The 15,781-nt window shown below is 42.6% G+C and overlaps 1 protein-coding gene across 1 annotated transcript in view; it reads right to left on the reverse strand.

Moving 5' to 3' along the window:
• Positions 1–12,639, reverse strand: part of LOC103398046 (disabled homolog 2-interacting protein-like) — a 17,832-nt gene extending 5,193 nt beyond the window's left edge. Inside the window, exons 1-16 of the mRNA XM_017042871.1 lie at positions 12,466–12,639; positions 12,131–12,249; positions 11,915–12,011; positions 11,225–11,301; positions 10,600–10,709; positions 7,620–7,764; positions 7,348–7,520; positions 6,439–6,710; positions 3,716–3,924; positions 3,469–3,613; positions 2,422–2,566; positions 1,794–2,030; positions 1,002–1,191; positions 621–838; positions 291–382; positions 3–204 (exon numbers count right to left, since the gene is read on the reverse strand). Coding sequence (XP_016898360.1) covers positions 3–204; positions 291–382; positions 621–838; positions 1,002–1,191; positions 1,794–2,030; positions 2,422–2,566; positions 3,469–3,613; positions 3,716–3,924; positions 6,439–6,710; positions 7,348–7,520; positions 7,620–7,764; positions 10,600–10,709; positions 11,225–11,301; positions 11,915–12,011; positions 12,131–12,181 — 2,363 coding nt within the window. The 5' untranslated portion in view covers positions 12,182–12,249; positions 12,466–12,639. The remainder of the gene's footprint in view (positions 1–2; positions 205–290; positions 383–620; positions 839–1,001; positions 1,192–1,793; positions 2,031–2,421; positions 2,567–3,468; positions 3,614–3,715; positions 3,925–6,438; positions 6,711–7,347; positions 7,521–7,619; positions 7,765–10,599; positions 10,710–11,224; positions 11,302–11,914; positions 12,012–12,130; positions 12,250–12,465) is intronic.
• Between the last annotated feature and the right edge of the window lie 3,142 nt (positions 12,640–15,781).

Here is a 15,781-nt window from a genome sequence, read left to right on the forward strand (position 1 = left end):
GCAGCAGGCCCGTCCTGCGCTGCCACTGGTTGTCATCGAGACCGTCACTCGGGGAAGCGTCCTGCAGGTCGACCAGGGACAGACTGCGGCTCTCATTGGTCAGCTCTGGCCCCTCCCTCCTGGCGCCGTTAGACATATCGAACCCGCCTTCATTCTCGTTGGGTTCTGAGTAGGAAGAGCTTGGAGCTGGAGAACCCTGCATGCCTGGGGGTTTTTAATGGCACAGGTTTATGCTGCAGCTCAGCAAATGAGCGAGATAGTTGGTTTCTAAATTAGAGGTCAAAGGTCACCTGATGCAGGCTGCAAACTGGAACCTTTGGTGACAAAAAACAGATCTTTGTTTTCTGGAGTTGGAGACGGAAGTCTGGTGAAGTCCACCATCCTGCACACAGACGCACAATCAAACGTGGACAAAACTAAAACATCATTATAAAATATTTTTCAGATCAAAATGGGATAAATCTCCTAAAGAAAATGTCCATAAAATACAATATAGAATTAAAAACAATATCCTCGATTTATTATTTTTAAAAGGACACAGAAGTATAAGGTTGGATGAGTGTCAATACCACCACCCGCCACTGGTGGCAGTAGAACAACCTTAAGTTTGCAGAGCTCACCCTCCATCCAGTCCAACACCCCCCTGCAGCCCGACAGAGGGATTACAGCTGGCCAAAGGAGGAGAGAGGGGAGGGGAAAGAGGGGGCGGGGACAGCGGCGGGGGAGACACTACACGCTGAGGCTCTGGAGAGGACACTGACACGCCCCCGGGGTTAGCGAGAGCTGCTGACACGTCTCTGAGGATCCGTGACAGGGGGCCAAGTTTTGACAAAGATGACTGCGAGAGGGAGAGCGAGGGAGGGAGAGAAAGAGAGAGAGAGAGCGGGTGACAGGTGAACATGTTTTCATATCATCAGTACTAATAAATATTTAAGTCAGGAGGATTCGGAGTCAGCCGGAGGACAAAGGCACAGACCATGTGACGGGGTCAGCTGTGTTACCTGGTCCAGCTCCGTGAGCAGGGTGTGCAGACTTGACAGCTCTCTGCCCAGGTCTATGTATCCGTCGAAGCCGGCCGTGTTGTTGAGGCCGTCCGGGTTGGATATCTCCTGCAGGAACCGCTGCATGCTGCTCCACTGCCGCTCCACAAAGTCATTCATGAACAGCATGTACTCCTCCTTAGTCCCGAACCTGCGAGTAAGCATTCAGGTGCAGAACACAGTGAGACACAGGTGGGGGGGGGGGGGGCAGGGAAAAATGGCTTTTCACTGCCAGAGAATTGAAATGTATGCGTTTCACTATTCACATCGAAACGTTGAAATAAAATACGAATTGCGTATCTAGGCGTAGGGAGTAGGCTGGGTTATCTGAAAAAGACAGTGGTCATACCATGACAATACACATTTGTGTACAGTAGGTGGCGGTATGCGTCTGAAACTTAATCATCTAGAACTTAATCTGGAAAAACAAAAATATCTAGTTCACCACCATAGAAGATCAAACACATCAGATTTTACTGATATTTAAGGACGGAGTACAAGTGAAATACTATTTTATCTAACTCCGGTAACCAGCATAGTCACCAACAATCACATTCGTTTTCACACATCTGTCCAGTTATATAAACCTTTCGTGCCATTTTTTTCAGGTAGAACAATCACAGACAACAGTAGACAGAAGACGTTCGTCCCCACTGAGACAGGACTTTTGGACCTTTCTTGTAACAGTGTTTCGGTACTTGTAGCGGTATTAGTCATTCCTCTCTTTGCCTCACAGCAAAAATCTGGACTTACTTGCTGAAGTTGGCGAGGTTCTGGATGACTTTAGCGATGAGAGTTAAAGTCCTTGCTGTCCGCTCATCGGGATACTCTTGCATCAGGTCGAAGAGCGACGGCGACATGACAGCAGGACACAGGAAGCGCAGGAACAGCGAGGCACTGATCAGGCGCTCGCTGATGTCCGGTCGACCGCGGTTACCACACTCCTGTCGCCACGACGCAAACACCTCCTTAAGCTCTCGAGGGAAGACCCTGATAGGACGAAAAATAAATAAATTTAGAGCAGCGATGATCAACTGGCGGCTTGTGGGCCAAATCCGGCCCAAAAAAAAAAACAGTCCAATCTGGTCCACGGCTGGATTTCAAAATAAACGTCAAATAACAGTGTTGAACAAAAATGTAAATTTGATTTCATTTTATTTGAGTGTCAGGCCCCCATGGGGTCTGTCCAGAAAACTTCCAACCCTCCAAAAGATATAGTTGGTGACCCCTGCTGTAGAGCAGCATGTCTCTCTCATAGCATTGGTCAATTATTGATAAAAATAGTCGGCCTGACCCTGCGTGGAGAGAATAAGATGTACCAGGTTCCGACTGCTGTTAGAGATTTCATCAGTTCATCCCTGGTATCTTGTACTTGTAGTACCTGTAAGAGTCCAGGATCTTGCAGAAGGCCAGTTCACAGCACATTCTCAGGTTGGCCTGGTGCTCAGCCAGGTCAGAGGAAGAGCAGCGGGAGGGGTCAACCTCACAGTTCTCATCAGACTCGTACAGAGCTTTGATGAACTCACCTGAACACAGAAACGGACTTCTCAACTTTGGCTCATTAAATATAGCTTGTTAGCTATATACTGTATATAAACATACTGTATATATATATATATATATATATATATATATATATATATATATATATATATATATATATATATATATATATATATATATATATATATATATATATATATATATAATGGCATACCGTTCAGGAAATTAATCTTTGAATATATTTACAGAAAGTTTGAATGTATATATATATATATATACAAAAAGTCTGAACATATATACAAAAATCCTGAATATATATACAAAAAGTCAGAACATATACAAAAAAAATCCTGAATATATATATACAAAATGTCAGAACATATATAGAAAAATCCTGAATATATATATACAGAAATCCTGAATATATATACAAAAAGTCTGAATAAATATACAAAAAGTCTGGATATATATACAAAAATCCTGAATATATATATATACAAAAATCCTGAATAAATATACAAAAAGTCTGAATATATATACAATATATTTATATATATATAAGGGACAGCCTACTGATATTATCAACCCAATATTAGCATAATTATGTAATATCTGTAAGAATCGTTATTGGTTTTTCCTCAAATAATGAATACCCGTGAGGGGGTATCCATCCCCCTGGGGGGGGGGGCATGGCAAAAAAATAATTGAGAAACACTGATTTAACCCATCATCCTTTGTGAGCAGGTGGCACTTAACCTCAACCACCAGGCTGCCCCATTATATCGGTATCGGTGGATATCGGAAATCAAGTGTCTGGACAATATCGGCAAACAGTTAATATCGGACATCCCTAATATATAAAGGGACAAAGCCGAAAGATAAGAAAAAGATATATATATGTATATGTATTAACATGAGTGTGTACCCAGGGCGTCCTGCAGATACTTTTGTCCAATCAACTTCAGATACTCTTCAATGCTTTTTGTGGCCAGCGTGTTCTCTCGGAAGATCAGCTGGTCATTGTCACGGCAACGGTCCACCTCTGACATCATCAAGTCGGTCAGGAAGTCCTGCAAAAAAAAAGAAAAAGGAAATAGTCAGAGGTCATCATGACTGATCTGAAGACAGATGAGTGGGTGGTTGGGTGGGTGGGTGGGTGGACTGACAGCTACCTTAGCTTTCCCTGTGCTGTGAAGGATGTGGACCATAGCTGCGGCCAGCTCCTCCTTGGCCCTGAGACTGAGGGAGGCCTCCAGAGTGTTGCAGAGCAGCAGGTAGTTGGAGCTGATGTACTCTGCAAACTCCTTGTACTGCTCCATTGGCAGGATGATGATGCTCTGGTACCGGGCTTTAATGCGCACGGTGGGCACGGAGGACTTACCTGGAACACAAGAGAGTCATGTGATTGGTTACAGGTGAGGTATACAAAGGTTTACTAAAAGCATATTAGAAGTACAGTATATGCTCCGGTTGTTAAGTACACACTTACTATTCAGTTAAAAGAGCAGTGCCATTTTGCTGTTAGCAAGCAAGGAGAAAAAGGTGACATTTTTTTTGCAAATCCTCACAGCCCCGTTCTGCAAGTATGAAGTATTTATGAATAGTACTAGTTGATTTGATATATAGCATTGTTTCTCAAAGCCTGGGTCGTGACCCTGAGGTGGGTCACAAGAGATATTTTTTGGGTCGTCTCGCATCATGTTTCCCCCGGAGTTCACGGTCACCACAATGGCTGTCTGCATCCAACCTCAAAAATAGCTGCTAGTTCAACAGAATAGCTGTGGTTATGTTTAAAACCTGAGTACTACTTGTTCCGATATCACTCGGTCAACAATAAAATATCCTCATTAATGGTCAATGTTGGTCAAGTACGCCTTTATTTTGTGATTTATGAATAATGTCTATTGACTTGGGTGGTGAAGGTTTGTGACTTTTAAAATATGGGTCCCCAGAAAAAAAAGTTTGGGAAACATATATAATATATATGTTTCCCAAATATATATATATAGTCCCAGTTGAGTTTTAATTTTATACTAAGTACAGCCACAAAGTGTGTTTCGTTCACAAACATCAATCAATGATCTTGCAGGAAGCAAGAAATAAGCAAGAAACAAAGCTAAAGATCCTCACGTTGCACTGGTACCACAGATTTTTTTAAATTTTTTTTTATGGCTTTCACACGAGCTACGCTGCTTTATGTCATATTTGCCTCCTGGCAACAACCAGAAAAATTAGTCCAACGCAAAAAACCCAGAACAGTCTATCCGCACCGGCCTCCACCGGCTTCACCCAGTCACGACTACAGCTACTCTTTCTCTCGTTTTAGTCCTTTCCTTCGCGGACATTCTCTGTGCTGTCAAATTGATACGTACACTGTCAGGTAAAACTATGATTGACAGTCACGGTACGAAGACGACAGCCTGCCCTACTTTCCTCACAGCAGCTGGATATGAGTGATTTCACATCAAGTGTCCACGGAGGCTTTGAAGACGGCTTCATGTCGGTGTCACCAAATTCTCTTTTATGGTTATGTGACGTGGCGACGTACGGTCAACGTTTTTATTCAACTGTAATTTCCATATATAGTCATGGAAATGGTTTAATAAAAAAAAAAAATTTATTAAACCATAAGGTTTGAATCCCACCACCTGAGGAAGCACCAATTCCTTTGCTTAGTGAGTGCTTTCAGAGATCACTGCCCCCTAGGGATGGGTCCAGAGGTTAAATGCAGAATTTTAAGTCTGTAATAATCCGTTACTACAGACTCTCACTGTAAACTCCTCAGGAAAATGGTCCCTAACAGGAGGCTGACGTGGATTAATTTACCCCTAGACATATAATGGCCCCCTGTTGGCTATTGAGGAGTATTTAAGAACCCTTCATGATAATGAGCCCTCAGACTGTGTCCCTGTTCACACTGTCCTTGGTTCATGGTCAGATGTGATGTGATGTGATGTGATCTGGACTGAACCCAGCGCCTACGCTTAATGAATACACGACAATCGGATTCATTAATTCACTCATTTATCTTCCACTGCTTTATCCCATTAAGCGTAGCGCTGGAAGCTAAGGGCCGGCCCAGCTGTCAGTCTGTTAAAAGTGGGGTACACCCCGGGCGGGACCTCCAGTCCATCACATGGACACATAAAAGGAATGAACGACCATTTTCATTTACATTCAGTGAGACAGTTAATTTGGGGAGTCTAAATAAACTAATCTACGTAGTGTTTAGACTGTGGGAGTAACACACACAAACAGACAGAGGGAGAGAGAACGTTTCACACAGAAAGGTCATTTGCCTGAGCTGGGACGCAAACTAGAGACATTCAAATTTTTCTATTTTAATTCCAAGTCCATAAAGCCTCTCAAACACCTGCTGTGTTTTGGTAAGAATCTCTGAATACGAGACCTATCACGATACAGCAACGATACAATACAGAGTGGAAAAAAATATACTTTTAGTTTAGTTTTACTAATTTACTTCATTCCAAAACAAAAATCCAGTCATATCCCTTTACCTTTTTCATTCAAAGATAATCTGAGAATGTTTCAAAATAAAATGTCATCCAGATTCTGATACTAACAACAGAAGGTCTAAAAGACATTTTATTTTGAAAATTTAACAATCGGACGATCGGTGATCGGTGCGGTATTACCGGTACCGGCAGTAACGGCTGAGACTGGCCGACCGATCCATGGAATGAAAAAAGGTTAGGGTCAGGTTGGGGACCACTGCTGTAGAATATGGATACGGTATCGTCAAACAAAATTTTGTGATATTTCAGTGTTTTGATTCTTTGCTTACACCGGTACTTTTTTATACTTTTAACTCTTCTACTCAGAAGTGACGGTTGTGAATGACAGTGAAGTTGCGGAGAAAACATACTGTACGTACTCCGAATGGTACTGGGCGTGCTCAGAGTGTACCACTTCTCCACCAGCTGTCTGCCGGCCACCGTGGCGACAGGGATGTTGACCAGCCCGACGTAGCTGCTCTTGTCCTTCTTCCTCTTCCTGTCAGTGTCTTTGTAGAGGTGGAGGGTGATGGCGTTGATGGAGGGAAGACTGCTGAAGTCGAAACGCTCCCCCCAGAAGATGTTGTCCGTTTTAAGTTTACAGGACGTCCGGGCGTAGAGGCTGTCATCCAGACACAGCTCACAGAAGTACCTGCGGTGGAGCGGAAACACAAACAGCAAAAACACCCTTTATAACTTGATTTTTTTTTTTTTGCCTATTGATAATAATTTTCTTTAAGATTTTATAAGATAAAAATACGATTTCTATTTTCGGGTTTACTTCAGTAGAACGTGACAACAAAGCACCATCAGATCCTCTCTCTGCGCCGAAGTTCACTTTCCTGTTCGCTCAATTTATCGGTTATTTTTAGTCGCCGTGTGTCTAACGTTTCCCTCTCTGTCTCCTAAAGGTGCTCCCCTCCCTAACTTCCTGTGTCTACACCCCGTCCTCCACATCTCCAGCCTCCTGTGTGTCCCTCCACGCTCCCCTCTCTACCAGATCCTAAAATCGTCCTGTTTTGAGATCCATTTCCGACATACATCAAACAACCCTTGAACTCTTGGAAGTGCTTTTGAATTTGCTCACTGCACCACCTGGAGGCCATGAAGAAATCAACACGCTTTGTCTCTCGGATGGGAAAATAAGTGTCGTAACTTTGAAGATGACAAAGGATTACAATTTGAAGCTGTTTAAGCTGCTGCTTCTATTTCTAATTTAAAAAAAAAAGATGATGTCACAGGTGCAGATTTCAATAACTCTGGTGTGGGGTCATGGTCGGACTCTATACCGTTTCTTGGCAGGCAGATCTTTGGCCTCAATGACCCACAGTGTCAGAACGTTCTCCAGCCTCCTGCTGTTGTCTTTGTTGGGATGAACTGCTCTCCGCAGGTTCTCCATCCATTTGTCTCTCTCTGCTGCCGAACGACATGAGAAACACTTGGTACCGGTCGAGGTCGTAACCTGGCGGATATGAGGTCAGAGGTTATGGTCAGAGAAACGCCAGCATCGGTGTACAGCATATTGTGAGTCGTTTTTGTTTTTTGTTTTTTTGTTTGCAACCTCAAAGCAGTAGTCCTGTCCCAGCAGGGATGAGTGAACAGGTTTGATGATCACTGATTGGTCCATCCTGAGCTCCAGAGATGACACGCAGCCAGTGCTTAGCAACGACTCCTGGCTACCACAGCGCAGCCTTTGCATCACACACCTGGGACAGACACACACAAACAGTTGCATTATTATTTGTTAACCCGCTTCAAGTGTTTTGATCTTCCAAAAAAACCCGTTGAGGACCAGAGGTTTCCACAGAGAGTGGGTGGAGGGGGTGAGGGATGGAGTTCCTGTTCATCCTGGACATTCATATAGAGACAACCTCTTACTAACACTCACACCTACGGTCAATTAAGGTTGACCTTATGCACCCAATCCCTCCTACAAAGTCCTACAAACATTGGCTTACGGGTCTGGAACATTGTTTCCCAAAGACTGGGTCGCAAGAGTTTTTTTTGGGGGGGGGTCGTCTCGCATCATGTTTCCTAGGAGTTTAAAAATAATGTCTACTGACTTGGGTCACAAAGGTTTGTGACTTTTAAAATATGGGTCCCCAGGAAAAAAAGTTTGGGAAAAACTGATGTGGAAAACACTATGGTTTTGAGGGTCTGATTTGGGAATAGGCCCTGTCTGTGGTTCAGAGGTCCATAAAAATCCAGGAAAAATAAAGAAATAGAAATACATATAGGAAATATATAAAGATAAACAAATATATATAGGAAATATTACGTTGAGATCGGATCAATAACTCACATGCTGTAGATTACACAGTAAGTGAAAGAGTGGTGATAAAACAGATCATTTTAACGTTTTAAAGGAGGAAACCCGCAGCAGATCCGGACTCAGAGTGTGCAGCTGTCTGACTCCACCAACATGTGCTACACCAGTGATTCGCAACCGCACTAGTGTGCCGAGAGAGATCATTAGGTGTGCCGCAGAAAATTAGCCAATTTCACTTAATTGGTCCCAAAACTATTATTTATTTCTAGCAAATATTTTGTCTTTGTTCGTCAATGCGTGATAAGCAGAGCAACTACATCCTCTCCCACTAGGTGGCAGCAGATGATTATTAAAACTAAAAAAAAAAGATAATCAGAGCTGTTGAAGATCTTTATGAGTGTCTTTCTTCAATTCCTGTCAGTGTATCAGCGTTTTCTTCAACTTAACAGGAGTACATTTTTAGTCAATATTATTATATTTCATTACATATACTTTGTGTGAGATTTTTTTCGTATGGTGTTGTGCCGTGGGGTTTTTGCGTCGTGGCCAGTATATTTCTACTGAACATCATGTCAAGGTTTCTGTCGTTACAGCCCGAAGCTGACCTTCGACCTTCAGTGACTTCAACAATAATAATACATGTGTAACATTAACCACACTCCACTTCTACACTCATCTTCTCGTCTGTTGAAAAAAACCCAGACCCTGAGAGCTGAGCTGGTTAGGACCAAGACAGATGCGCGGTCTCATGGTTGCACTTGTATCAGTGACCACACCACGACGTTATTGATACTGTGTACGACGAGCAGCGAAGGACGTGCTATCATCCGATCCTTCCTGTCGGAGACCAGAGGTAGAACTGTTCCAGTGTTTGATTTCTGTGTCACTGATTCCAAACGACTGGAGCACAGGAACTGAACTCAGATCAATACTGTTTCACAATAAACATCTTCAGTCACCGGGTTCCGAGATGGTGCCCAAATGACACACACACACACAGGTCAACGGTGACCCCTGACCTTTAGACACACATAAATACATACATGATACACATCCGCTGATTTATCAGTGTTGACCACCCCATGTTCATCACGCTAAAGCTCTGGGATGTATGTGCGCGCGTCGGTGTTAGCATGCGTGTGTGCGTGCGCATACTGTTGCCTAACCCTATTGGTGCTTGGCATGTTACCTGTGCATCCACAACCACCATGTCACACTAGCCTAGATGTGAACCGATGCCATGCTAACACACCTGGAGAGAGATGCAGCATGTGCGTGATCATCCGAAATCAGACGGAAGATGCTACCATGAACACCCCTCCACCCCACCTCCCCTCCACCTCCCATCCCATCCCATTCAAACACGCACACACACACACACACAGTGCATTCACTGCAGGCTGTTTATCTATTCAGACACTCAGAGGACAAAGGCAGTTAATGTGTGCAGGATACTCACCAAGCATTCTGTGCGAATGCTGAGGAGGAGGTAGAGCAAGAGGAGGAGGAGGATGTGGTGGTAGTGGAGGATTTGCGGGGGTGGGGGTTTATGGATCCATGTTCTGCCTCAGCAGTAAAAAAGCAAGAGGAGGAGGAGAAGAAGGAGGAGGAAGATGGAGAACCTGCTGATCCTTGCTCGGTTTGGTCGAAAAGGCTAAAGAGACGTGTCCCCTCTGTCTCCCTTTTTTCTCTCTGCGTCTCCCTCTCTCCTCTATTTCCGTCTGCCTTTCTGTCTCTTAGCTTGCTGCTACTGATGCTACACAGCCTCAGCTGCTACCTCTCTCTCTCTCTCTCTCTCCCTCCCTGCATCTCTATGCGACTCAGCCTCCCTCTCTGTCAGCAGTTGCCCCTCCCCTGCGGTGAGGCTGCCCTACTTCCTCTCCTCTCCTTGTCTCCTTCTCTTCCCTTTCCCCTCTCCCTAATCCAACCTCCCCCCTCCTTCTCTACCCCCCCCCACACCAAAGGCATCCATTGTGTGTATTTGGTATACAGTAAATTAAATATCCCCCCCCACCGACCCCCACCTTTGCTCCATTTCCCTGCTAAAGACAGACATTGTCTGTTAAAACAAACTTAAGGGGGCATCAGCGCAGTTACGTTACACCTGTTTCTACCAATCAACACCCGGCGTTACCTGTGAACTGTTCCCAGTGGATACCGACGTCTGTAAATATTAATTATGACTCTTCAATGTTCTGTCAACGCTGACCCTCCCTCCCCCCCCAAAAAAAGAAAACAGCGTTGTTTGTACGTGTTTCTTCTGCCACAGTACCTGCTGATGGGGACACTGACTGGGTCCACTTTAACGCTTCTGTGTTGGGAGAGTTTAGGCTGTGATTTGGTCCGACGGAGAGACTTTTTGAACCTCCGCGAAAAAAAACCCTGAAGCAGAAGATGAGTAGAAGAAGGAGAAGAAAAAGTAGTCAAAGGAAAATTAAGGAAGAACATGGACATGATCAAAAAGAAACGCTAACAACACACGAGTGTGTACTCCTCCTGTAGCCTCCGTGTTTGTTTGACATTGTTCTGACGTGGCTCCATTACAAATGAATACATATTTATGGCGATTCATCTGTAATTTTTTTTTAAAGTACCAACCAGTTTAGCATCTAAATATGTGGCATTTTTTATTGGGAACATTTCACACCTGATAAACTGCTGTACTTAAGGTTCAAACACATCCAGGTGTTTTTCGTCATGAAACTTAAAAATGAACATGTGAGCATCCTGCGTGACATCACCTTGAACACTTCTCTGCGGTCGGTGATGCCAGTGTTTTGGCTGTAGATGGTGCCTGTCAGCTGATCAACCGCTGACAGCAGCTGAGCTTCTGTCGCCATGGAAACAACAGGCAGGAGTACAGCTGGGAAAAAAGGTGTGTGTGTGTATGTGTTCACCGTCACTCTGGCTGTGGATGTGTTCACAACAGAGCTGCCAGGGACGCTCTGACGACGCACCGCTCTCTCAGGAACATCTGGAGAAAAAAAAACATTTCATTCAGATTTTTTTCCCCAAAAAAGTTTTCAATAAAAAGTCTGTTAAAATCAGTTCAAATTCCTAAACTAATTTTACAGGGTCACAGAAGGTCACATGACATTTGTTCCTGTGAACAACAACAACAAGGTTTCAACCTCCTGGTCATTTTTTTTTTAATTTTTCCTTTCATTGTAAGTGATTAGGACATCCTCTAGATTAAATACTAACAGGTGTTCAATAACCCCAATAGGTGGCAGTAATGCAACTCACGTGCTATGGACCTGCTAGTGAAGCCCAGAGAAGGAGAGACTGCAGAGGTTAGGAGGGTTAGCTTAGCCTATAACCCCACTAATGTGCATTTAATGCAATATGTAAACTGCTAACATCCGTGTAATAGAATCTAGCATGGGCAAACTAAGGCGCAGGGGCTGGTTTCCCCAATAGATGGCGTAGAAAATGATAAAATCATTTTAGTCTTTATGTATGACTTTTACATGCCATTTATCTTAGTTCACACGAACGTCTATCTGCTGCTGACCCGGCATACCTACAGCGCCTCTTGTGGAGGCCTGTGAGGGTGAGGGTGCATCGTGTGTTTTTTTTTTTTTCACCTTTGTGTGTTGGACTAGGAAGTGATGAGGTCTCTTGCATGTTGTATCTCAGAAGCCAAACTGGACAAGTCTCTGTCTTCTCCATTACAGGCTCGACCTAACCCAGAAGTAAAAAAAAAACAAAACACAACCCACTGAGGACTGTAGTGAAACAGACAAAATTCATCAGATGAAATCCGACGAGAGGATATTTAAGAAAATCATTTTTTTACTTACCTCTAAGTTGTCAAGCATTAGCAAATGTGACTCTGACAGGATGCAGAACATTTTACTCCAAACATCGGGCTCCTGCTTACAACCGTACGACAGCCACTTGATGGAGGCGCATTTCAGCTCTGGAGTATCATTACAACATTAAAAAAAAGAGGCTTTTTCACAATTTAAGAAAAGGAAATGTCTAACAACAACACTTATAATAAACTTTAACCGACCATAGTCTTACTCTTTAGTATTCTCGTGTACGCTAAATTTTGCGTAGGCTAAAATTAGCTTTCTTCTATTACTGCTGGCAGCCATGTTTTTGTTTTGTTTGCGTTGTCAATTAACCTCACCGTTTCTTGGACGCAGACTTCCGAAACTGCTAAAGGAAATTCCGTGGTTCACGCTACTTAGCAACACAAAAAATAAAAAAACGTGGATGTGCGTACATAAAATATGTAGCTGAATTTGAAAGGTTGTAAATCGTTTCCGTAGAAAACGGATAAAGCCCGCCCTTAGTGACAAAAGATCGGTCTACTCAGTAAAATCCTCCAATCAGAATCTTATCTTACACACGTACACATGCGTACTGAGTGGACATTCAGTTACAATACGTTGTCAATTAACCTCACCGTTTCTTGGACGCAGACTTCCCAAACTGCTAAAGGAAATTCCGTGGTTCACGCTACTTAGCAACACAAAAAATTTAAAAAACGTGGATGTGCGTACATAAAATATGTAGCTGAATTTGAAAGGTTGTAAATCGTTTCCGTAGAAAACGGATAAAGCCCGCCCTTAGTGACAAAAGATCGGTCTACTCAGTAAAATCCTCCAATCAGAATCTTATCTTACACACGTACACATGCGTACTGAGTGGACATTCAGTTACAATACGGGTACCACAACCTTTACCGTGTGCGCGCTATCGTTAGGCGCGCTCTTGCTCGCGTGTTTTATGCACCTGAATATTTGATTAAAATGTCGGGTATATAACCGTATTTGTGCGGGAGATTTTTTTTAAATTTATTTTTTCTGTGGTCCTGACATAATTCACAAACTGAAACGTACTGGGAGAAAACTAGCAAGCGGGGCTAGTTTTAGCCATTAGCTGAAAATAATTTGAATAAAACCTATACTCGGCTTCAGTAACTGATGAGACAGTACTTTGTACCTGTTTTTTTTGGTACCACAACCTTTACCGTGTGCGCGCTATCGTTAGGCGCGCTCTTGCTCGCGTGTTTTATGCACCTGAATATTTGATTAAAATGTCGGGTATATAACCGTATTTGTGCGGGAGATTTTTTTTAAATTTATTTTTTCTGTGGTCCTGACATAATTCACAAACTGAAACGTACTGGGAGAAAACTAGCAAGCGGGGCTAGTTTTAGCCATTAGCTGAAAATAATTTGAATAAAACCTATACTCGGCTTCAGTAACTGATGAGACAGTACTTTGTACCTGTTTTTTTTTTTTTTTTTTTTTTTTTTTTTTCCTTTATATACTCACCCATTACGTACATCCAGCCCAGGTATTGACACCTGGACGTATGTTTCACCAGTTCTACCATGGTTAAAGTATGCACTACAGAGAACACAGACAGGTCAGAAACAACCGTTTAAAAACAACAACAAAATAATCCCGCCATTGACCTGTCTACAAGAACATCTCAGGCTCTAAAGGTGAGTCAGACACAGACAACTCAACACTGTTGACACTGACACAAACTTAAAAACAAGTAAACAGAACATACACTTCTTTAAAAGACACCTAGCTGAGTAGCAGAGAGACATGGTTGGAGAGAGACAGGTGGACATACATGGTGAAAACATGAGACATGAAGACAGACACATATAGAAAGGCTAGCAAAAATTGAGGGTGTACCTTTTTACCTGTCTGTCTGACACAACCCTCAGAACACTGGACATCTGATGTACAGTGACCCTCACGTTGTGTCTTCTACTGACGTCTCTAATGCCTTAACTGTATTAACAGATTATCACTTGTTGCACACTACATGCACGCACGCACGCACACACACTAAATTACACACAAAGACCAAAAGTTAAACGTCAGTTCTTTTTTTAATTCCACATAAAGCTGGCAGCTAATTAATCAGCTTTACAGAAAAAGACAAAAAAAAAATAAAAAAATACAGTCACATTATATCAACAACCACCCAAAAGGCCATTGGTAGCACGGGATCGTGAGTACCGCGGCGGTGAGGAGGAGCTGCAAGGTTTAAAGTGACAGAGTGACAGTTTAACGTCTCAGAGCTTTTAGCACTATTAGCATTGCTAGCAATTTTAAAAAAATGCAAATAAGAGTGAGCTTGAAGCTAAGCTGTTGGTTCTAGGAAAAAAAAAAAGAGGGAATATAAATGTGGAACGTCTAGACGGTAAACACCTACTCATCATTGATCAATGACTATGATTTGTTATCAGCTTGCATAGATACTAAAAAGAATAATAGTGCAAGAAAGAAAAGAACAGCTGCTGTTATGAATTAGATAACTGAAATATTCGCCTCTCCTCTTTTGCTCACAACCGTGACATTTCCATATCGCTTGCTGCACGCAGGTAAACAGTATATCGTAACATGCCGAGGACACTAAAGACTCAAGTCCAAAATATATCAGAGCACTATATGACTAGAGCTATTCTGTTGCCAAATGAGGGTACAAATTAAAGCCACAGGCATACAGTAGTTTGCAATGAGTATAATGGGACACGATGATAAGAGGAAGACCCCAGAAAAGACATGTGGGTGTTGCGACATGGAGGGTGTTAGTGTAAAAGTAGAGGAGGCAGATGATCTGCTGTGGTGAACCCTGAAGGGACCGTTAGGGTTACTGACACAGCTGTGATTCTCTTCTTCTCTCAGACATCGTTCGTAACAGCGATGTCAATCTGTTTCAATGATTTTGCTTGATTGTAGATCGTTATGAAAATGTTAATGTTAAGAAGTGACTCGGGAGATCAACAAAAAATCCGTATATCGCCGTACCTATAGTATCACAGTGTATCGCAATATATCGTATCGCCACCCCGTATCGTGATACGCATCATATCGCCAGATTCTTGCTAATACGTGGCCCTAAGTAGTACTGTAGCTAATGTTTTTTGTGTAGTACTTAACTCTGCAGTTCTTTTTAAATAATAGTATTTGGGCTTTTTTGCGACTTGGACTCTGACTTAGAAGTATAACACTTGACTTGGACTAAACTCATCTTTTCAAGTCGTTTCCGGCTCTTACTCAGAGCATCGATTTTGCAACAGAATGTCTAACATGTGTAAATCTTTATATATAAGCTACGCTCTACACTGACGACGCCCATCGTGTCACATCTAAACATGTAATATGAAAACAAACAGAAAAGGCAATGTGCTGTCTGACAGCTAGGAGTGCTGGAGAGTTAAAGAAGCCTCTGAATGTTTGACAAAAAGAGACAGAGAATGAAACACTGTTGATTTGACAGAAAAAAACAACACTATTGTGTGTGTGTGTCTTATAATACAAAAACAAATGAATACTGAACATGTACAACACTATCAAATGTGTATGTCTGTGTACAAGTGTGTGTGTGTGTTCAGAGTCTTTGGCTGTAATTGAACATTTCATCTTCAATGAACATCTCATAAAGACCCAGATGTTGACAAAAAAAACAATTAA

Source organism: Cynoglossus semilaevis, chromosome Z (genome assembly GCF_000523025.1).
Source record: "Cynoglossus semilaevis isolate Cse_v1.0 chromosome Z, Cse_v1.0, whole genome shotgun sequence".
NCBI classification, from domain to species: domain Eukaryota; kingdom Metazoa; phylum Chordata; class Actinopteri; order Pleuronectiformes; family Cynoglossidae; genus Cynoglossus; species Cynoglossus semilaevis.